Consider the following 24,069-nt stretch of genomic DNA (forward strand, 5'->3'; position numbering starts at 1 on the left):
AGAACTATAACCAAGAGGCAAGCTTTTGTAATTCATGACAGCAATTTAGATAATTTATTTATATATAGTATAGTAAACTAGCTGTTGCCCGCGACTTCGTCTGCGTTTGATTTAGTTTTTTGATGTGGCATTATATTTAATTGTAGTTCTAAAAAAGTTCAAGTATTCAATATCGCTGAGCCTTAAATGAGGGGTTTGCTGCTGTCCGCTGAGGAATTCTGTCCTCTATCTCCAACCACAGTTTAGGCAAAATTAATCAGTACAAAAAGAATTATTAAAATCGGTTATAATTTGTGTCGGAGTTATGGTGTAAATTCGTCAAACACTTTCATCCCCTCTCCCAAAGGAACCGAGCTTAATGTCGGAATAAAAAGTATCCTATATTACTTCTAACACTTCCAAGAATATGTGTACAAAGTTTTACGAGGATCGGTTAAGTAGTTTTGGCGTAAAAGCGTAACAAACAAACTTACGTTGACATTTATAATATTAGTAGGGATGTGCAAAAATTCTAACCACACGGATTTCAACCCGCCCTTCGAGGGCAAGCCATTGAAACTTCGCCTCATAGCGAACAAGTTTCTTTTGATAAACCACTTTTATAAGGCCGTTTCTATTTATAGAGGGGCCGCGTTATCTTTGCGTTGATGGCGGACGGAAATAAATTCGTGCTAAGCCTCTGAAAGGCTTGTAAAGCACAGTTATTCATACTCGTTCCATCAATGGTTTTATAAATAACTAGCCAGCTCTTTTTTATCTTACTCATAGACGTAAACTCCCCTCCTTTGGTATTTAAAGTTTTCATTATCTATAAGACTATGCGTCCAAATAATATGCAGTTAAAAACAAGGTTTTAACTGCATATTATTTGAGGTGCCAAGAAACTTGGCATCCTCAATAAGGTCAAGCGGTACTTCACGCCTGAACAGCTTCTTACCTTGTACCAAGCTCAAGTTCGATCGTGCATGGAGTACTGTTCCCATTTATGGGATGGCTCTGCCAAGTATCAGCTTGATGACCTGGATTCGGTTGATCGCCGTGCTAGAAGGCTCATCGGTGACCTAGCCAATAAAAAACTTAAGAGTTTGGAACATCGTCGCAAGGTTGCCTGCCTTTCGGTATTCTATAGGATATATTTCGGAGAGTGTGCTCAAGAACTATTTGATCTAGTTCCCCCCTCGCCTTTTTACCATCGAACCGCGAGGCACCGGAAGGATCTGCATCCCTACGTGGTCGATATACCGCGGACGCGTACGAAGCGCTTCGCATCTTCGTTTCTAATTCGCACCGCTAGGATCTGGAATGCTCTTCCAGCTTCCATTTTCCCCAGTTCTTACAACATTAGTACCTTCAAATCAAGAGTGAATAGGCATCTTCTAGGCAAGCGCGCTCCACCTTAGGCTGCATCATCGCTTACCATCAGGTGTGATTGCAGTCAAGCGCTCGTCTATAAATATAAAAAAAAAAAAAAAAAAAAGGTTTTTTTAATTATATTTATTTACAAGTTAACTGCAATCTCACCTGCTGCAGTCACAAGGAGCGATACATTTAGTTTAAAAGATATATTTTACACAAGCTTTTATTTATTAATTAGCTGTGCCCTGCGGCTTCGTCCGTAGTTACTGCTGCATAGTACAATCCATGTATGTACGAGTAGGTGACGATGCAGGTAGGAGTGACATGCAATGAGGTCACGGGAGGAGCATAAAAGCGCAAAGCTTTTTTTTTAAATAGTTTTTTGTTCTGTGTTCAAGTGGTGATAACTTCGGCCTTCCTTGTAAAGGTTTGACGTTTTTACAATTGCCTCTATCGTTGTGGTTTCAATTTGGTGGACACTGCCGGGATTCGAAAATGCAATTTCGGAATTATAATTTCTGAAATTAGCGTTTTAGCATTTCGGTACGATGTCGCATAGAAACCGATTAGGGGCATGGGCTTAATACAACTGTCTTACTACCTTTAAGGGTATGTCCGCTACAATCTTAGACTGCATAATCACTTACCACCAGGTGAGATTGTAGTCAAGAGCTAACTTGTAGAGAAATCTTCTCTTAACTGCATGCTATTTGGACGCAAAGTTAAAGGACAAATTAAAATACTAAAAGAGGAGAGTTTACGACTATGAGTAAGGTGAATAAGGAGCTGGCTAGTTATTTATTAAATCATTGATGGAACGTGTAAAATATTATACGTGTATAATCGTGTTACTTACTTAAATTATTCTCTTCCGTACATTTAAAATATAGTGATGGAAAACATCGTCTTAAGTAACCATCAAGCGTTTTATCATCAAGGTTCATCAAGGTTTTTACCCATCCGCGTTTGGGATGTGTAAAAATAAGCATCTAGTCTAGATTCAGCTTTTTAATTGGATTTCGATGATAGAAAACAATGATATTATAACTTAAAATAATAGAAAGTAAAGTCGGACTCCTTCTTTCGCCTAGGTACCTAATACTTATATATTACTAGCTGTTGCCCGCGACTTCGTCTGCGTTTGATTTTGTTTTTAAAGTATTCAGTATCGCTAAGCTTTAAATGAGTATAGTAGTATATATATATAACATGTGACTGCCAATTAATTACAGACAAATAATTTGAAATAAAATAAAATTGCGACTATAATTAAAGATCTAAGCTATCCTATCTCTTAAGTTGGACCAGACTGCTCACGGTGTACCAATTTAATTTTAAATCGGTTAAGTAGTTTAGGAGTCCATCGAGGACAAACATCGTGACAGGAGATTTATATATATTAAGATATGGAATGCAGGAAACTGCAAAATATTGCATCTAATCATACTTGTGTTAATGAGAATTAGTATTTGACCTCGCGTGCAAAAAACGTCAGAAGTCTGCTTAATACCTACTAATATTATAAAAGCCAATGTAAGTTTGCCTGTTACGCTTTCACGCAAGAACTACTTAACCGATCCTCATGAAACTTTGTACACATATTCTTTGAAGTGTAAGAAGTAATATAGAATACTTTTTATCCCGACATTAAGCTCGGTTCTTTTGGGAGAGGGGATGAAAGTTTTTGACAAATTATAACCGATTTAAATAATTATTTTTGTACTGTTGTGTTTAATTTTGCCTAAACTTTGTATAGATCTGATGAATGTGGTTGGAGATAGAGGACAGAACTCATCAGCGGACAGCAGCAAACCCCTCATTTAAGGCTTAGCGATACGGAATACTTTAAAAACAAAATTAAATGCAGACGAAGTCGCGGGCAACAGCTAGTATTGCATATTTTTCATACTCTGCTATGAATATATACCTACATATAGATATATATGAAGCTATACCTACTTACTTGCATAGCAAACATATTTCTTGATATACTTTGTAATTTAAATACTAAGTTCTGAATAATTATAACTTTTTATTATTATCAAGAATACTGAACACTAGTCTCCGTCTGTAATTTTTAAATATAGAGTGACCTAATCTTATATTTTTATAGTGTTTTTACCTACACTTAGAGAAAATATCAATTTTATAAATTTAAAATGCATACGGAGATCCGTAGCTTTGTGCTCAAAGCGCTCAGGCCGTGATTGACAGAGAGTTACAGGTTAAAATCCTGCGGGTTCCGAAAATTATTATATGCATTTTAAATTTATAAAAATAAAGTGGCATGTGGAGACGAATGCCGTGTGGTGACGCCAGATCAGTACACAGTTGTCACAGTGGCGTGCATAGAGGGCATGCACAGGGTATGCAGATGATTAAAAATGAAAAACACCAGTACGAGTTATAAATAAGTACGCGTAGGCTTCTTATAACTCTAACAATGCCTATCCTTTAGTTTTTTATACCTCGTTCTGGAGATTTTCTTCATTTTATAACATCTGCAAACCCTGTACATACCCTCTATGCGTGCCACTGAGTTGTCACCACCCCTCCGGGTTTCATACGTGGCGACTAAGGGAAGATAACTAAGAACGAGCAGCCAATTGCAATAAATGAAATTATTTTGCGGCGGAGCTGTGCTAACCGCAGAATGATGAGCGTTGTTTAAGCTCTTGGTATCCAAAGTAACAAGAATTTTGCAAACAATTACACTAGTAGGTACTTGAGATTAGGGAACAAAATAAAGCTTTATATTGTCACAAGAGTTTTTTTATTGATAAATAAATAATAAATATACTACTTTTTTTTTATTAACGACTAGCGTACCCAGCCCGCTTCGCTGGGCTAGATTTTGCTTTATTTTATTTAAACAATAAACTTACATCATTAAATTTTTAATTTAAGTCTCATAATATATTAAATCATTTATTTCTCTCCGTATTCATTCTCTTCTATTCTCTTCTCGAGCGGGTGAAGATCATTATCTACACCCATGTACACCCAACAATAGAATATCATCATAGTAAATAAAAGCTGTATTTGACAGTTTGACAGTTCAAAAATAGGAGTGCTCCGATCGTCACCAAACTTTACAGGATTACTCGCCAGGTCAATCCGGAGATTCCCAGAAAGTTTCATTGAAATCGGTCCAGCCGTTTCGGGTCCTATACGGAACATACCCACACACTTTCTCTTTTATATATATAGATAGATAGATAGGCCAGCGCTTGACGACAATCATGCTGTAAGAAAGCAATGTTGAGGTCTAGGTTTGATCACGCTTGCCTAGAAAAAGCCTATTCACTCTTGCCTTGAAGGCTCAAATTATACGTGGCAGGAAACACAGATGCCGGCAGGGCGTTCCACATCTTAGCAGTACGTATTAGAAACGTGGATAAAAAACGTTTCGTGCGTGTTTATGGAATATCAATCACATAAGGATGCCACCGCTTACTTTGTCTCGCTGTTCTGTAAACTACGATAAAACACACATGGTTATCCAGCCCCAACGTAAGCGTATCTTGTGTTATGGTTATTAAGATGACTGATAACTCATTTTATGAATAATATACATAAAAACTTATAATACACAAATAAACGCCCACTGAAAAACATTCATGTTCATCACACAAACATTTTCCAGTTGTGGGGATTGAACCCACAGCACTCAGAAAGCAGGGCTGCCCACTGCGCCAATCGGCTGTCGAATAGAGCCTTTGACTTTCAATTCGTGAAAGCTCGAGAGTATTTTAGGCTTTGTCATACATACTCCACGATTTGAAAATTGGCATAGTTTATAGAGGTAATCGTGAAATGTTATCTTCATTAACGTAGGTTAATTATGACATTTTCCTGAAAGGGAATTTTGTGGAATCCTCACCCTTTGACATTTGAGCGGTGTTCTTTCAATGCGCCTCTGATATTTGAAAGGGCGAATTCATTAACAGGATTACTCCGCTCTCAACGCGAGACGAATATTACGAAATGAATTTACAGAGTGGGTTTATTAAAAAGTAAATTGTAAGCAAGCGCGTAAGTATCGATTTTTGTACATTTGCACTGTATTGCAACACTGTTTGTTTGTAGTTTGTTCTAGTTGTAAAGCTTTTTTTTGGCAAAACTCGTATGGGGAAGTACAAGTACTACCTACACGAATGAATGAATACACTAAGTTAGAAGAATCGACAGCTACACGAACTTAGAAGAATCATAAGAAATTAAAACGTAAGACTATTTTATTGGTGTATGATTGTTTTTAAAGTGTAAATGAATATTTGGACGGCTAAATAAAATTTTAAAAGTGAGATTTAATCCTACTAATATTATAAATGTGAAAGAATGGATGCTTGTTACTCGAATACGCAAAAACGACTGAACGGATTTAGATGAAATTTGGCAAGAATGTAGCCTTTGACATGGGAAAGAACATTGGCTACCGTTTATCCCGATTTCTTAAGTAGTTCCCGAGGGAAAATTGAAAAGTGTTTACGAGATAAGCTGTGGCAGGCAGCTTTGAAATTTTGTATGCATCATGCATGTCGCCTATGCTATGGAAAAGGACATGTACTTTCCATACCGATCTCTTAAATAGTACCCGTGGTAAAATTATAAATTGTTAAAGAGCGAAGCTTTACACCCAGTCCACGCAGACGAAGTCGCGGGCTGAATCTAGTTATTCAATTACTTTGGAATTACTTTATTGACAAAAGAGAAAAAAATAAATCGAGTTATTGGGAGTATGGTAGTCATAATCGGTTTCTACGCGACATCGCACTGGAACACTAAAACGCTTAGCAGCATGTCTTTGTCGGTAGGATGGTCGCAGCCAAAGCCTTCCACCAGACCAGACCAGAGAAAATTCAGAAATAATAAATTCCCAAATAGTCTATGCCGGGATACAACCCGAGACTCCTTGCTCACAAATTCACAACGCTCACCATGGCGCCAGGGAGGTCGTCAAACTTTGCTTTAGTGCAGGGAATCTTGATAGATTAAAATACAAAGTTGGATAAGATACAAGCTTGAACGGCCTTTGCGCTAACTAGCAATCTCTTTCAGGCAAACAAACGCGTATTGAGAAAATGCTTGGATGCATGGCAGTTAGCCAAATAAATATATTATGCTGATATTTGCAGGACGTGGTTGCCGGTGTAATTACACAGAACATGAGGGTTTTCACCTACCCCTAAGGTAATGGGCACATGACGATAATAAAATACTTATTATTATGCCTATAATTTACTTATAGACTTTTTTTTAAATTTTCAACAGTGAAATTATAGAAAAAACACTATAAAAAAATCATTAAAAAAAACACTCCTCCGTTTGCGGGGCTTTTGAGTACCCAAGCCGAGTTGTGGAACCCCCTCACAATACGTGCCTTTTCAAGAATTATATATATTATTATCTCATTTTTATTATTAAATTCTTTATTGCACACAAAAAAACAAAACACAAAAAGAAACAATAGATTTTAAAAAACTTCTAACGCATGTACGTACAAGTTATATTTCTTTGGCGTAACAAGATAAAAATATTTTCAATAATTGTATCTTACGCTTTATTCCACGTTTGTAGAGAAAACAACACTAAAAATTAAATTATGAATTATTGAAAGTCAACTGTCAAACCTTTTTTAGAAAAACTAAAATATTAACTGTAGCTAACTTCATGGTGTCGGTTTTTTGTGACGCGTACTAAAAAAATATAAAAGATGGAAGGACAAGGTATTCACTTATTAACTTCAATACTAACAATGTTCAGGACGGCACTTAGATCTTTCATTAATTAACAGTATTATTGAAGGTAAATATCTAGTTTCTTAGCATTAATTATTTATTCTCATGACTATTATTCTTCCTTCCTATTAAAGTATTCATTTTATAAAAGACATCATTAAAGCCCACCAACCTGCTTTAGAGCAGTGTTGTGGGTCTGTACTCTATAAACCTGACTTCCCAAGGAGTGAAATAAAACAACTGGACTGACTTTAATACTGTATATTAAGCTTCTCTATAATTCATATTACTTGTTACCTTTACATGACTCCACTACCAGTTCGGAATGCTGTCTTCGGCAGAGAAGACCCCTGGCAAGAAACTCTACCGTTGCTCTTTTATTCAATCAATTAAAACAAGACTTATAAACACAATTACAACATTGTCATATGGTATAACGCTAGGCCCTTTGATACAAGACACATAAGACAGGTCAAACATAACTACTATGATCACTTATAACATCAGGACTTTTGGAACAAGTTGTTTGTATAGATCAACCTCTGCTACATCAACCTCTGCTACTATCTGTATAAAATAATGCTAGGGCTCCATATATGAATAACCCAAAGGATATAAGAGGTATACTTATCTGATGCAACATCAGGTACCAACATAGTACCAACAACTTATCTCAACTCCATCACCAATACATACGACTCTTGTTTCGTCACAACAATATTTCCTTTAGTATATCGTTTCCATTATAAATCATCTATTCCCAATTTGTATCGTTCTATCCACACTACTTTACTTAATCTCCTTTTCTGAATAAATTCATTAATTTAAATCCGTGCTAACTTTTCTTTCCCGCCAATCTATCTTGTCAAACTCGCGTCTCCCGCCATAGACCCTATACTTTTCTTTGACAGTCTACTAAACTCCATTATTCTATTTTCAATACATTATCAATGAGTATACAAACTACGATTTGTCGATATATTTAATATAATCATAGATAAAGTGCTGTAATTCTCTATTTCCTAACACGCGCATCATAAAAATTTACTCTCGCCAAAGGAAGTATAACCTAAAAAATACTTTATTAAAAATGAGATAAACGCGGATGAAGTCGCTAGCTTATAATATCAGTATGGATTCAGGTAGATAAATTCCATGACAGCAATTATTTCTAAAACATTTTAATTGCTTTGACCTCGTCTCGAATCAGTACTCTGCGGTTTCGAGAGCGGGAGCGGCGGAAATTTCAGAATCCGGCGAGCAGCCTAAATGTCGTCTCTTAGTTCCTAATGATGCCTTTGTCGTTCGAAAATCCTAGGAGCATGAAATATTCGTGACCTAAAAAACCAGTAAATTCGTGAGCAGACTCTCATTGAAGGGGTACGAACTAAAGATCGTATATATATATCCTATTATAGTTAGTGTAAAATCATTACGTAAAACATAAAAAGGCTTGGGTGGGAATTATTGTTCTGAGCGATTGTTTTTAAATAGTTCTAAATGACAGTGTGAGGCTAGTGCCCGTTTCCACTAAATCAAATACCTTATTATTTTAGAAAGAAAAGATCTGTACAGAAAAAACAACGTTTCACCAATTCTTAGATGATAACTATTGGTGAACGGTACATGTATGCCTAGGAATCTGGAAGGTGTTTTTTAAATTTTCTCTCCCTATAAGTATTATAGTACTACTTTTTATTGAAATTCTGAAGTGAAACTTCTTTAGGTGCGGCTAGGGAGTAACTCAGTTTTTTTTCTAACGGAAGTATCGCTTGCGTCAGGCGTCGGTATAGTTTCTGCTATTTAAAAATAATAATTTGGATTGGTCGTAAGTATATGTCATATACTCCACGCTTCTTGACTTATACGCCAGCTAGTGGCAAATATCATAATCAGTCTAACCTTATCTACTTTAAAATATTTATAAAATGAAAGTGAGATTAATAAATTTTAAATAGAATATAAAATGTCGTGTGTCAAATATAAAATGAACTAGTGAATATTAAATGAAATGGCGGAGACCCAGAAACATTTTTCTCTTATATCAATAAATAGTTATAAAAGTTTTACTTCAATCGCGCGTAAAGGTTACACGCTCACAATTTTTCTTTATATAAGTACCTATTATAGTACAATTTTTTATTTATTTATTTTGTTTACCGGCTAGATATAACAAAATTTGTTTTATGCATGCTGAGTTAGCCTTTAAGTGAAGTTTACAAAATTATAAAACAATTGTTAAATGTGTCCATATATTAAGATACGCTGTATGAACGTTGGCTAATAAATAATAAATAATAATAAATAAATAATAAATATACTACGACAATACACACATCACCATCTAGCCTCAAAGTAAGCGTAGCTTGTGTTATGGGTACTAAGATAGCTGTTGAATATTTTTATGAATATAATACATATAAATACTTATAATATACAGATAAATACCCAGACACTGAAAAACAATCGTGTTCATCAGACAAACATTTTCCACTTGTGGGAATCGAACCCACGGCCTAGGACTCAGAAAGCAGGGTCGCTGCCCACTGCGCCTGTCGGCCGTCAATAAATAAATTATACCTAATAATGATTAAAAGTATGATAAAACGATATAGCGATTATGAACTGCGATATGCCGTGTTCCGTAGAGGGTGGAGAGCTATGTAAAAACATAAACATTCATCGGATACCTATTCTAGCAAAAATCATTTATTGAGCGCACTGCGGCATTCAGGTGAGGCTGCGAGACTGGATACGTCCCATTCGTTTATCATCCTAAACGCTGGCACAAAAGATACATTTCCGTTCAATGTTGGAAGCCGTGACATAACATTTAATTTGAACTTAGTTATAGATGACTAGTCTTTTAAAACAGTTTAAGATATTGATTAGTCTACTACTAATTTTTAATAGTAATACTTAAATTAAGTTGCTTAACGTATGACAATCATCTTTTTTTATTTATTTATGTTTATTTCCATCAAAGATTTTAAAAATTCACCACAACCTATCGTATATTGCATGTTTCTTTACTTTTATCATAGTACAATAAGTTAAAGAATCTTGTGTTACAAAGTTTTTTCGTACATCTATATTAATGGCTTAAATCTCTTTCAGGCAAACAAACGCGTATTGAGAAAATGCTTGGATGCATGGCAGTTAGCCAAATAAATATATTATGCTGATATTTGCAGGACGTGGTTGCCGGTGTAATTACACAGAACATGAGGGTTTTCACCTACCCCTAAGGTAATGGGCACATGACGATAATAAAATACTTATTATTATGCCTATAATTTACTTATAGACTTTTTTTTAAATTTTCAACAGTGAAATTATAGAAAAAACACTATAAAAAAATCATTAAAAAAAACACTCCTCCGTTTGCGGGGCTTTTGAGTACCCAAGCCGAGTTGTGGAACCCCCTCACAATACGTGCCTTTTCAAGAATTATATATATTATTATCTCATTTTTATTATTAAATTCTTTATTGCACACAAAAAAACAAAACACAAAAAGAAACAATAGATTTTAAAAAACTTCTAACGCATGTACGTACAAGTTATATTTCTTTGGCGTAACAAGATAAAAATATTTTCAATAATTGTATCTTACGCTTTATTCCACGTTTGTAGAGAAAACAACACTAAAAATTAAATTATGAATTATTGAAAGTCAACTGTCAAACCTTTTTTAGAAAAACTAAAATATTAACTGTAGCTAACTTCATGGTGTCGGTTTTTTGTGACGCGTACTAAAAAAATATAAAAGATGGAAGGACAAGGTATTCACTTATTAACTTCAATACTAACAATGTTCAGGACGGCACTTAGATCTTTCATTAATTAACAGTATTATTGAAGGTAAATATCTAGTTTCTTAGCATTAATTATTTATTCTCATGACTATTATTCTTCCTTCCTATTAAAGTATTCATTTTATAAAAGACATCATTAAAGCCCACCAACCTGCTTTAGAGCAGTGTTGTGGGTCTGTACTCTATAAACCTGACTTCCCAAGGAGTGAAATAAAACAACTGGACTGACTTTAATACTGTATATTAAGCTTCTCTATAATTCATATTACTTGTTACCTTTAAATGACTCCACTACCAGTTCGGAATGCTGTCTTCGGCAGAGAAGACCCCTGGCAAGAAACTCTACCGTTGCTCTTTTATTCAATCAATTAAAACAAGACTTATAAACACAATTACAACATTGTCATATGGTATAACGCTAGGCCCTTTGATACAAGACACATAAGACAGGTCAAACATAACTACTATGATCACTTATAACATCAGGACTTTTGGAACAAGTTGTTTGTATAGATCAACCTCTGCTACATCAACCTCTGCTACTATCTGTATAAAATAATGCTAGGGCTCCATATATGAATAACCCAAAGGATATAAGAGGTATACTTATCTGATGCAACATCAGGTACCAACATAGTACCAACAACTTATCTCAACTCCATCACCAATACATACGACTCTTGTTTCGTCACAACAATATTTCCTTTAGTATATCGTTTCCATTATAAATCATCTATTCCCAATTTGTATCGTTCTATCCACACTACTTTACTTAATCTCCTTTTCTGAATAAATTCATTAATTTAAATCCGTGCTAACTTTTCTTTCCCGCCAATCTATCTTGTCAAACTCGCGTCTCCCGCCATAGACCCTATACTTTTCTTTGACAGTCTACTAAACTCCATTATTCTATTTTCAATACATTATCAATGAGTATACAAACTACGATTTGTCGATATATTTAATATAATCATAGATAAAGTGCTGTAATTCTCTATTTCCTAACACGCGCATCATAAAAATTTACTCTCGCCAAAGGAAGTATAACCTAAAAAATACTTTATTAAAAATGAGATAAACGCGGATGAAGTCGCTAGCTTATAATATCAGTATGGATTCAGGTAGATAAATTCCATGACAGCAATTATTTCTAAAACATTTTAATTGCTTTGACCTCGTCCTTAATCAGTACTCTGCGGTTTCGAGAGCGGGAGCGGCGGAAATTTCAGAATCCGGCGAGCAGCCTAAATGTCGTCTCTTAGTTCCTAATGATGCCTTTGTCGTTCGAAAATCCTAGGAGCATGAAATATTCGTGACCTAAAAAACCAGTAAATTCGTGAGCAGACTCTCATTGAAGGGGTACGAACTAAAGATCGTATATATATATCCTATTATAGTTAGTGTAAAATCATTACGTAAAACATAAAAAGGCTTGGGTGGGAATTATTGTTCTGAGCGATTGTTTTTAAATAGTTCTAAATGACAGTGTGAGGCTAGTGCCCGTTTCCACTAAATCAAATACCTTATTATTTTAGAAAGAAAAGATCTGTACAGAAAAAACAACGTTTCACCAATTCTTAGATGATAACTATTGGTGAACGGTACATGTATGCCTAGGAATCTGGAAGGTGTTTTTTAAATTTTCTCTCCCTATAAGTATTATAGTACTACTTTTTATTGAAATTCTGAAGTGAAACTTCTTTAGGTGCGGCTAGGGAGTAACTCAGTTTTTTTTCTAACGGAAGTATCGCTTGCGTCAGGCGTCGGTATAGTTTCTGCTATTTAAAAATAATAATTTGGATTGGTCGTAAGTATATGTCATATACTCCACGCTTCTTGACTTATACGCCAGCTAGTGGCAAATATCATAATCAGTCTAACCTTATCTACTTTAAAATATTTATAAAATGAAAGTGAGATTAATAAATTTTAAATAGAATATAAAATGTCGTGTGTCAAATATAAAATGAACTAGTGAATATTAAATGAAATGGCGGAGACCCAGAAACATTTTTCTCTTATATCAATAAATAGTTATAAAAGTTTTACTTCAATCGCGCGTAAAGGTTACACGCTCACAATTTTTCTTTATATAAGTACCTATTATAGTACAATTTTTTATTTATTTATTTTGTTTACCGGCTAGATATAACAAAATTTGTTTTATGCATGCTGAGTTAGCCTTTAAGTGAAGTTTACAAAATTATAAAACAATTGTTAAATGTGTCCATATATTAAGATACGCTGTATGAACGTTGGCTAATAAATAATAAATAATAATAAATAAATAATAAATATACTACGACAATACACACATCACCATCTAGCCTCAAAGTAAGCGTAGCTTGTGTTATGGGTACTAAGATAGCTGTTGAATATTTTTATGAATATAATACATATAAATACTTATAATATACAGATAAATACCCAGACACTGAAAAACAATCGTGTTCATCAGACAAACATTTTCCACTTGTGGGAATCGAACCCACGGCCTAGGACTCAGAAAGCAGGGTCGCTGCCCACTGCGCCTGTCGGCCGTCAATAAATAAATTATACCTAATAATGATTAAAAGTATGATAAAACGATATAGCGATTATGAACTGCGATATGCCGTGTTCCGTAGAGGGTGGAGAGCTATGTAAAAACATAAACATTCATCGGATACCTATTCTAGCAAAAATCATTTATTGAGCGCACTGCGGCATTCAGGTGAGGCTGCGAGACTGGATACGTCCCATTCGTTTATCATCCTAAACGCTGGCACAAAAGATACATTTCCGTTCAATGTTGGAAGCCGTGACATAACATTTAATTTGAACTTAGTTATAGATGACTAGTCTTTTAAAACAGTTTAAGATATTGATTAGTCTACTACTAATTTTTAATAGTAATACTTAAATTAAGTTGCTTAACGTATGACAATCATCTTTTTTTATTTATTTATGTTTATTTCCATCAAAGATTTTAAAAATTCACCACAACCTATCGTATATTGCATGTTTCTTTACTTTTATCATAGTACAATAAGTTAAAGAATCTTGTGTTACAAAGTTTTTTCGTACATCTATATTAATGGCTTATATCTCATTATAAAATTTTATTAACCTAATCCTTTATCTTTTTCAAATCTTTATTTTTTCCATCCTGTTCCTTTTTCAAATCATTTGCAGGCTTCCTACGCGGCCGTCTTTTTTTCCATTTCATTTTATGAATCTGGATTCCTGTCATTTTGAAAAGATTTTTTTAAATTATCATACTGGAAAGGAAAAGACTAACAAGGCTAAGGTTTCGATCTTTCTTAAATTTTTTCTGGATGGTCATACAAAAAAAGCTCCATCTACAAACTCTCTGTGATTTAGTATTTGGTTATTGGACGTATAAAATAACTTGGTCGTCCGATAGTCGTACGGTTTGTACGGGTGTCATACTAAAATGCTTGGCTATGTTTTCGGTAGGGTCTAGCATACGAAAGAAAGTTTTAAAAATATTAATTCCGAAATTCGTCTCCCATCACTGCGTCAGGTTAGCTAAGTTTAACAGCGGATATTTATTGATATTTCGACATACGACCCTTGATTATACCGCTATAGTATTAACATATTCGCCTGAGCATTTTGGATGCAAATGGCGTTCGGCACGGTTTCAAGGCTCGGGCTCATTACGGGAATTTATCGGCCCCATGCTATCCGCACGCAAACCTTGAGCTACAGAGAAGATTTTCGCAGACTGCCACAAGAGCCGCACGTATTTTAATGCAAATATAATTAATGCAAAAGTTTGGATGGATGTTTGTTTGTTGGATGATCAGGATTATTCATATCTATCCCGCTGCTCTGTCCCCTCAGGGGGACAAATAGAAACTAGATAGAACTTGGTTGAATAAATCGTGATGTTACAAATAAAAAGGCATTGTCACCACCGCATAACGAAACTAAAACTGTAAGCAACGCGTAAGCGAATAGGCCCAACAGCCAACGCAAATTTTATCTTCTGAATATAATGCCACCTTACGCAATCGTTTCAAATCCCCGGTAGGTCCAAAAATTGTCAGGTGTACTGTATTTTCTGTTTAAGAATTTCCAGTTACAGGCCCAATAACAGGGTTACAATTTTGAACCCCAAAACCTTTAAGAGCACTTTGGGCCGTCTCGTCTATCACGGTTACTATCGATAGCCCACCAACCCACATTGGAGCAGCGTGGTAGGTCTATGCTGCAAAGCCGTCTCTCCTTTTTTTTATTTCACTAAACACCACCGTGTAAGTGTGGTGGGTGGTAAGTGATGATGCAGTCTAAGATGGTAGCTAATCAGTTTATTCACGACATCGCTTAGCGGCACTTCTTGTGCGCCAGGGAGGTCGTCAGATTGTCGTCGGTCGTCTCCTATGAGAGAGGAGATCTGTGTCCAGCAGTTGCACGTAAATGGTCGATATACACGTTAACACGCATAAAGAATTACGATGTATCCGCAACGGGCTTTCGGTGCGGTCACCCGTGCTGGTGACTGGTAATGTTATTCCCATTTTTTGCGATTTCGTTGTATTTTGCGGCAGTCTGCAATCAAGTTATCCTTTATTAAGTTTCATTATTTTATCGTAGTAAATAAATTCAGCCGTGGACGCTAATAATTAATTACAAAGAAATCCATCCATTATCACATTTGTTAGTAGATTTAAGTTATATTTATGGAATCAGAGACTGAAATGTAAACCTAACTACAATGTAGTTAGGTAGACATTTCAGTTAACTGTTGGGTAAGTAGTTAATGCGTAGTAGTTTTTAGACCACAAGTGTGGTTGAATTCACCTTGGTGGATTTATTTTCTTTCAATAAAAGGTATCTTAATATATCACCTATTTATGACTGATTATCTATTTTATGCAAAATATCAATAAATCTTTCCTTTTGACGAAAAGACTTTGGCTGACTGGAAAATGTTTCTGTGATGAACATGAATGTTTTCAGTGTCTAGATGTTTATCTGTATTTTATAAGTATGTTATTCTTAAAATTATTTATCAGTCTTCTTAGTACCCATAACACAAGCTACGCTTACTTTTGGCCTATATGACGATGTGTGTATTGTCGTAGTATATTTATTTATAATAAGGGTGCACTTTTGAAAAAGCGTTTCTTAGACTACGTGCAACTAAAACTAGACTGCAACCTTTTTTTCGAATTTTGTCTTTTGCCTACTTATTTAATTACTTTGCAAATAGCGTCGCAATATATCGTAACCGGTCGACCAGGGACCAGGCGAACCTGGTCATATAGGAAGGCAATTTTTAAATGAAACTTAATATTCTAACTCCAGGTGTCTGTCTCAAATTTTGAAATTATGAGTAGAACTTTCATACAAACGTTCAATCCCCAATTCACTTCCTTAGGGACGAATTTTCTTTCTTCGGAAGAAATCTGCATCCTAAAATGAATTATAAATTTCGTATTTGTATACTTACTAGTTTCGTTATTAGTCAATCTGGCAAAACATATGGTAATTAAAAAGAAATAACTGCTAGCACGATTTTCTTTTCTGGCAATATTAGAATGAACAGCCAAGATGATATTCATTCAAAATTATTTTGGATACTCGCCAGAGAGAAAATCCCAATTCCATTTCACGGAAAATTTCATATAACCAAATATGTATGTAGGTTAAGATTACGTAAAAGTTTGAAGAGTCTGCAGGAATATACTGGCGAGCTTAGAAACCATTAATAAAGTTGACAAATGAAATAAAGAAAGTTTTCAAGCGGAAAACCTATCTATTCGGCTCAATGATTCGATATTGATTTAAACTTTTAACATTGAAATGGGACTTTTACATCTGTTTTAGGTCGTAGATACTCGTACGAACCTTGTATATTGTTATTTTCGGAGTTTCGGTTTTTATGTACGTCGGAACGTACCTGCATGCCTCTGAACTTGCGTCTTGCGTACTTATTTTAGGGTTCCGTATCCAAAGGGTAAAATGGGACCCCATTTACTAAGGTGGTGCGCTGTAATAAATTCGTGCATAGGTTTGCCTCTTGTAGCAAGGAAGCAAAAGTGACTTTGTTCAAAACCTTTTGTCAAACCTTTTACACGGGATCCCTGCGGGCCAGCTATACGCAGGCATCGCTAAACACCCTACGAGTTCAATATAATGATGGTTTAAAAATGCTGTTGGGCTTACCACGTTATTGTAATGCATATGAAATGTTCGCGAGGGCTCATACTGATGACTTTTTGCCATCAGAAGAAAACGAATAGCATCCTTGATGAAAAGAACGTGGGTAAGTAAGAACAGCATTCTGAAGGCATTAACAAATACGACTCTCCAAGATACAAGCTTTATATTAAACTCCATGTAGCGCTGTCTGAAGGCAGAAATTCTAATTTGTAATTATTTTGTATATTTAATATTAATATCTCATGTAAGTTTATTAATTATTCTGTTATATAAAGGTGTAGATGGGTCATAGTTACCAAATAAATAATTATTACTAAGGCTCTTTGGACACTTAAAATTTTCACAGATGATGTATTTCTATTTCCGCTATAAAAACAAATACTTAGGAAACAGTATAAAATAAATATTTAAGGGTGACCGCTACAATATGATTGTTTTTTTTTGCGGTTATTTAGATAATGATAAAAACCCCTCGTGCTCGAGGCTGACTCGTACTTGGTCGGATTTTCCTTAAAACCTTCTGCACCGATTTTTGTGTTCTTTTGCTATAAATGAAGAACGTGGTTTTTTTAGTGATATTTGATGGACCAAGCTGATGAGCCCTGATGGTTAGTTGAAAACCATGGCCTGTAAACAGAGAAACTTCTCATGGCATGCAAGGAGCAAGTCCTGCAACATGCCCCCCCGTTTCCATCAGTTTGAGGCGAAGCTGTTAAGCCTCTCGAGTCTGTATTTACACCAGCAACCGCGCCCTTTATACCGGAACACGGCATTGCAACAATGCTGCTTAGCGGCAGAAATAACATGCTACCTGCTCTATATGATAAACTGAAAGATGTGGAACAACATTTCAGATTATCAAATATACCTAAGTTATCAGAATATGATCTCCTATTTCTTTTAACCTTCTCAACTCGCCGTGTATTAAATAAAGTACTAGCGTACTCAGCCCGCTTCGCCGGGCTAGATTTTGCTTTATTTTATTTAAACAATAAACTTACATTATTAAATTTTTAATTTAAGTCTCATAATATATTAAATCATTTATTTCTCTTCGTATTATCATAATATATTAAATCATTTATTATCTACACCCATGTGCACCCAACAATAGAATATCATCATAGTAAATAAAAGCTGTATTTGACAGTTTGACAGTTTCAAAAATAGGAGTGCTCCAATCGTCACCAAACTTTACAGGATTACTCGCCAGGTCAATCCGGAGATTCCCTGAAAGTTTCATTGAAATCGGTCCAGCCGTTTCGGAGCCTATACGGAACATACCCATACACTTTCTCTTTTATATATATAGAAGTGATGTTGTTCAAGGTGCTACAGTCGAAGCCAGTGAGCATGGTGGTGCAGTGGAGCGAGGTGCGGACCGCGTGGCAGGACAGTGACTTCATCACGGAGTGTTTATGTTGGCACAATGTCTACCGGCAGAGGCACGGCGCACCCCAGCTGTATATGGCACCGGAGGTAACACATATTGTGCTCTCGGGCGGCTGAGAACTTTTTGAAGTTATACTTCTTTTGGCTCGTTAGAGAAAAATGATGAGTCAATTTTAACGATGCGCGCGCACACCGTCACAAAAAACCGACACCCTGAAGTTAGCTATAAGGTTTGACAGTGTACACTTTCAATTGTGAAAGTCTGCGTCAAAGTCAAAGGCTCATTCCGGTGATTTAATTGATTCAATTCTACAAAAATCTCAAATTTTAACGTTGAGTGAAATTTGGTTGTTCGATAATGAGTTTATTAGCATTCCAAATTAAATTATGTAGAAATCTTTTTTTGTGATAGTTAAATAAACTTTTTTTTAACTAAATAATGCGTTATAATAAAACTTTCAATGTATTAAATACCATTTTTCTATTGTTAGTGTCGTTTTTTCTACAAAAGTAGAATAAGGCGAAAGATAAAAATTTTGAAATGATTTTTATCTTGTTACGCCAAAGAAGTACAACTTCTAACGCGTGTACATAAATACACACTCGTTTCTTTTAAATTCATTTTACGGCCATGATGAAGTCATCATATCAATCCATTACCGGCCCACTTCTTTGCAATACAACAATATCTTAATTCTGTTTTGTGTGCAGATCAAAGGGTAGACGATTGTTTCCATGAATCTTTGTCATTAAGTAATTCATAAATTTTATAGTAACCTCCTCATTGTTTAAACTTGAACAATGGCAGCTAAAATTGCCTTTGGAATCTCGTTATATAAGCGAACGACTATTCAACCCCACTGGGGATTTAGAATTTCTATACCCATTAAAGACTATGTCACTATGCCATTGCTATTTATCTATTAGATTATAGATATATTAATGGTATTATAATATACCATAAATAAAATGAATAAATAAATCAAGTATCAGACCCAAGATCCAAGAGTTAATCTATTTTTATAATTAAACAGTATCAGATTTACGTACAGAGGTTTCACAACATTTAAATAGTTATTCGATTTTTTGCGTACTACGCAGCGTAGAAACAACTAGCGGGTACTGGTTTAATATAACAGGTTAGGTTGCTGCATCACTTACAAAACAGGTGAGATTACAGTGAAGGACTAACTAGTACTAGGTAATGGAATAAAAAATAATTTTAATATTTTTTTTTATAACTTTTAATAGTGTTTTTACTTCCGCTTGGAGGAAATAAATAAACCTACCTACTAGATTTATTTATTTTTTATTTTATTTATTGAGGCCCAAACTTACTTAATACTAAGAATTAGTACAAAATTAGCGGCTAATAAATCATACGAATACATAAAAAATTACAGCAAACTTAAAACTTTATTATGAAACTTTTGTATATGGATTTAAAATAAACACATATTGATAGATAATGTTAATAAGGGAAGATAAATACCCTTATTAACATTATCCATTAAAGTGGATATATGAAAACATAAGTAGTACCTTTAAATAGAAAAATTGGAAAAAGTTGGAATTTAAAATAAAGATGTTTTTAACTGAGCAAGAGTAACATTAAATAAATCTGAATCTGAGAAATTATTAAAAGCGTATTTTGATTTGACTAAGGGCAAATAGATTGCTACAGTCACTATAAGACTGATATAAAAATGCTTATTTCTCATCGGTGGTAGGAGAGCCGTAATTCAAGGCGCTGAGGCGACGATTGGCTGAGATGCGCAGGTTCAAATCCTGTCAGTCAAATTTCAAATACAAAGGGGGAATAGCGCTTGCGTTTTGGGTACCATGCACATTTGCTTTAAATTTAAAGTAATGCATGAATACTTCCACAGCTTTGCGACTACGCCCAAGCGTGGGCCAACCACCTGGCGCACACAAACAAGTTCCACTACAGGAACGACCGCGACGTGGGGCAGAATCTGTACCAGCGTCCCGTCAGCGATATTCAGCCAGATGTCACGGGTAAAGTCACTAAAAGATCTTATTTTTTTTAACTGAGTTCCTTCAAAAGGGAGAAGGTTATCAATTTGAGTTTTTTTATAATTTATGTTCTGGTATAACTCCGTGATCTATAGACGGATTTACTAAGTTACGTCTTGTTCGAAAGTATATAACCTTATAGTTTCAACAGTTAATTCTTAAACAGATTACATAAATTAAATTATATATTTGTGTTAATTTGAATCATATTGCATGGTTATTATACTAGTGTATTTCTAAGTTTTTTGTGGGCTCTTCTTAGACCAGGGCGCGTTTGGAACCCTCGTAGCTTTAGATTTAAGTTGGCGAACGAAGTTATCACCATCCCCTTACAATTATGTAAACAAATACGTATGAAAAATTTTCGGAACCGACAAGAGCAATGTGTCCTCCTTCTCTTGTTCCTCCTTCTCTCCCACCTCCTTCTCTAATCTCTTGTTTCAAACGTGTCTCATTGTAAAATGGACCTTTGAAAAAGTAGATCGAAACTGCAACGTTTCCTACTAGATGACGCTACAGTCGCTATAAGACTGATGTTAAAGGCATGTACTAATTTCGGCATCGACGGTAGGAGAGCCGTAGCTTTATTGGTGAAAGCGCTCAGGCCGCGATTGCTCGAGAGTCGCAGGTTCAAATCCTTTCGGTCCGAAAATTTTAATATGCATTTTAAATTTATAAAATTGATAATTCGTCCAAGTGTAGGTAAAAACTCTAATAAAAAAATAAAAAGAATATATAAAAACGTGGTTTAGGTTATGTTTTAAATTACTTGTATGTTTTATCGTAACATTAAAAAAAAGTTGGAACACCAAATGAATAGAGAACAATACATACATTTCAGGCCAAGAGGTGTCGTCGTACTGGTACGCAGCCGTACGTCAGTACAGCTTCTTCAAGGAGTCAGACGTTCTACACGCTAACGTTAACGCAGGTATATTTTTTATCCTAAAAGCTTAATACATTTTTTTTAAGAGAAGTGTGTTCTCTCACAAGATAGAAAAATGAATGTTAAAATATTAAATGTAAATTGTTGATGTTGGAAAAGAGCAACTGCTGAGTTTCTTGCCGGCTTCTTCTCGGTAGAATCTGCCTTCCGTACCGGTGGTAGAGTCACTACACACAGACAGACGTTTCAAAAGTGCTTATATTAGGCCTACTTGAAATAAATGAACTTTGAATTTTTTTTTTTAATTTTTTGGACTAATAAATAATACATATAATGCGGAAGATGGAAAGTACTATGTTCTAAGTATCTCTACGTTATCAAATCGGGGATCTGTAGCAAAAATTTAAGGATAGGCATTGTAAGAATTTTAAAAAACCTACCCTTATCTATTTATAACTCGTACTGAAAATTTTCTTCCTTTTATATCATCTGCATTCCCTATATGCACGCCACTGATCCGAAGATCATAGACGAAACAGAGTTACCGATATATATGAACGAGACATGAAACTGAAGTGGCAATGTCCATCGGTTCTAAGCACATAGCTCGGAGAACGTCGGGGACCCAAGGGTCAGAGAACAGCTCAGATCGGTAAAAGCCTAATACAACCTTTTCCAAGGTTCAAAAATTGGAAAACATTCCAATCAAATCATTTCTTGATATAGCTTTTATCTGCGCCAACTGGGCAAGGTACTTCGCTAATTTTTTGTAGATGGAGAAGGTACGAAAGAGATTGGTCGGTAAAATCATCCCATTGCAATGTAAAGAATTGTGCCTTATTTGGGTAAATAACGTTTTAATTTTTGATTAAAAAAATCCCCAGTACAAAAGACATCAACGGGGAAGATTTTTTCAAAAATATATTTAGCAGTACGGCTAGCATGGGCAGGAGGCAAATCTTCACGGTAAAAGGATAAAAATATATCTCCTCTCACAGCTTTAGCCCAGCTAGCAGGTGGACACGTAATTTATATCCCATGTCAGAGGATACAATCCGGGGATATAATTTTTGTCTGCTGCCACATGTGATGTTGTATCTGATTTCTTCAGATACAGCCCTAACATAACATGCAAAATTAAAATCAAGTGACTCCAGCAAATTAATTAGGTACATATCGCGCAGCGTAGGTACTATGCGCGTGTATTTCTTGTATTTTTAATAGGGTTGTCACGAGTAAACACTTAGAATGTTTGGAATTCGCTTCTTTTGATTTTATATTTTACTTATGCACATAACAGTGTTTTGTGATTCGGTTACACGTTGTATATTAATAATCCAATGTATTTAACGAGTTGCGAAGCTGAAGTGGCAATGGGCGGGGCACATAGCTCGGAGAACCGATGGACGTTGGGGTCTTAAGGTGCTGGAATGGCGACCCCGCACCGGTAAACGCAGCGTAGGTCGGCCCCAAACGAGGTGGACAGATGACATCAGGCGAGTAGCTGGGAGCCGTTGGAGGCAAGCGGCCCAGGACCGTGCATTGTGGAACTCCCTACAAAAGACCTATGTCCAGCAGTGGACGTCAATTGGTTGAGATGATGATGATGATGATGAATGTATTTTAATGTTCATGATAGTAATTTATATGTAGTTAATGTTATCTAGAGTTAGTGATCTGTGTTTCAGAGTAATAACAAACAATTCTATTTTGTAGGTCACTTCACACAAATGGTCTGGGTCGCAACCCGTTTCTTCGGCGTAGGCAAGGCTCGCTCCCGCGCGGGCAAAGTGATCGTGGTAGCCAACTACTCCCCGCCCGGGAACATGTCCGGGCAGTTCGAGACAAACGTGCTTCCACCCCTCCCGGACAACTTCCCGGACATACCGCAGCCAGGACAGTGACGACAGTTTTCAATACGTGGCAGACGGCTTAAGATCGACGCCACGTATAGAAAATAAAGACTGCAAGGTGCATATAGCGAAGTTCATAAAAACTACGCAGTTAAAATGTTTGGTTGTAAAGTTATATCTTTTTAAAACCGGTAGGTACTACCGTTACAACGTTGTTAAATTATAGAGTATTTTGAAGAATAACGGTAGCTAACGTTTGTATTTAAGACGATGGTCTAGCTGCGATAAATTTGTTGAAAAAGTTATTTGATAAAACGATTGCCGTCTTTCCGAGCCTGAACTCATGTCTTCCCCCGTAGGGTGCGATAGAAGTAGCTCAGACTGATTTTACCTGTAAAAAAAATTACGAGGCCAACGTTTCGTATGCTCCTGTTTTCTCATCCAAAACGGAGCAAATTCAATTGCTTATCGCGTGACTTTTTAAAATTCCGAATCGCTTTTCCTACATACAGTGTTTAATAGCGATTCCTTTGTACAAAAATCTTTTATTTTTTTGCACTACAAATTAGCCCTTGTCTGCAATCTCACCTAACGGTAAATGATTATGTAGCCTAAGATGATAGCGGGTAAACCCGCTAAGGATTATGGCAGTTATATTTAACCCAAAACCCTAATCGATTCCTACGCGAAATCGTACCGAAATGCTATTTCGCTTAGCGGCACGTCTTCCTCGGAAGGATGGTAACTAGTCAAGGCCGAAGCCTCCCAACACAACATACCAGAGAAAATTCAGGTATAATAAATTGCTAAAG

At 35.6% G+C, this 24,069-nt stretch overlaps 1 protein-coding gene across 1 annotated transcript in view; it reads left to right on the forward strand.

Moving 5' to 3' along the window:
- Positions 1-23,668, forward strand: part of LOC120637685 (cysteine-rich venom protein latisemin-like) — a 37,910-nt gene extending 14,242 nt beyond the window's left edge. The window contains exons 4-7 of the mRNA XM_039909632.1: positions 18,419-18,568; positions 20,371-20,500; positions 21,360-21,449; positions 23,121-23,668. Coding sequence (XP_039765566.1) covers positions 18,419-18,568; positions 20,371-20,500; positions 21,360-21,449; positions 23,121-23,308 — 558 coding nt within the window. The 3' untranslated portion in view covers positions 23,309-23,668. The remainder of the gene's footprint in view (positions 1-18,418; positions 18,569-20,370; positions 20,501-21,359; positions 21,450-23,120) is intronic.
- The last annotated feature ends 401 nt before the right edge of the window (positions 23,669-24,069 follow it).

Source organism: Pararge aegeria, chromosome 4 (genome assembly GCF_905163445.1).
Source record: "Pararge aegeria chromosome 4, ilParAegt1.1, whole genome shotgun sequence".
Classification (NCBI taxonomy): domain Eukaryota; kingdom Metazoa; phylum Arthropoda; class Insecta; order Lepidoptera; family Nymphalidae; genus Pararge; species Pararge aegeria.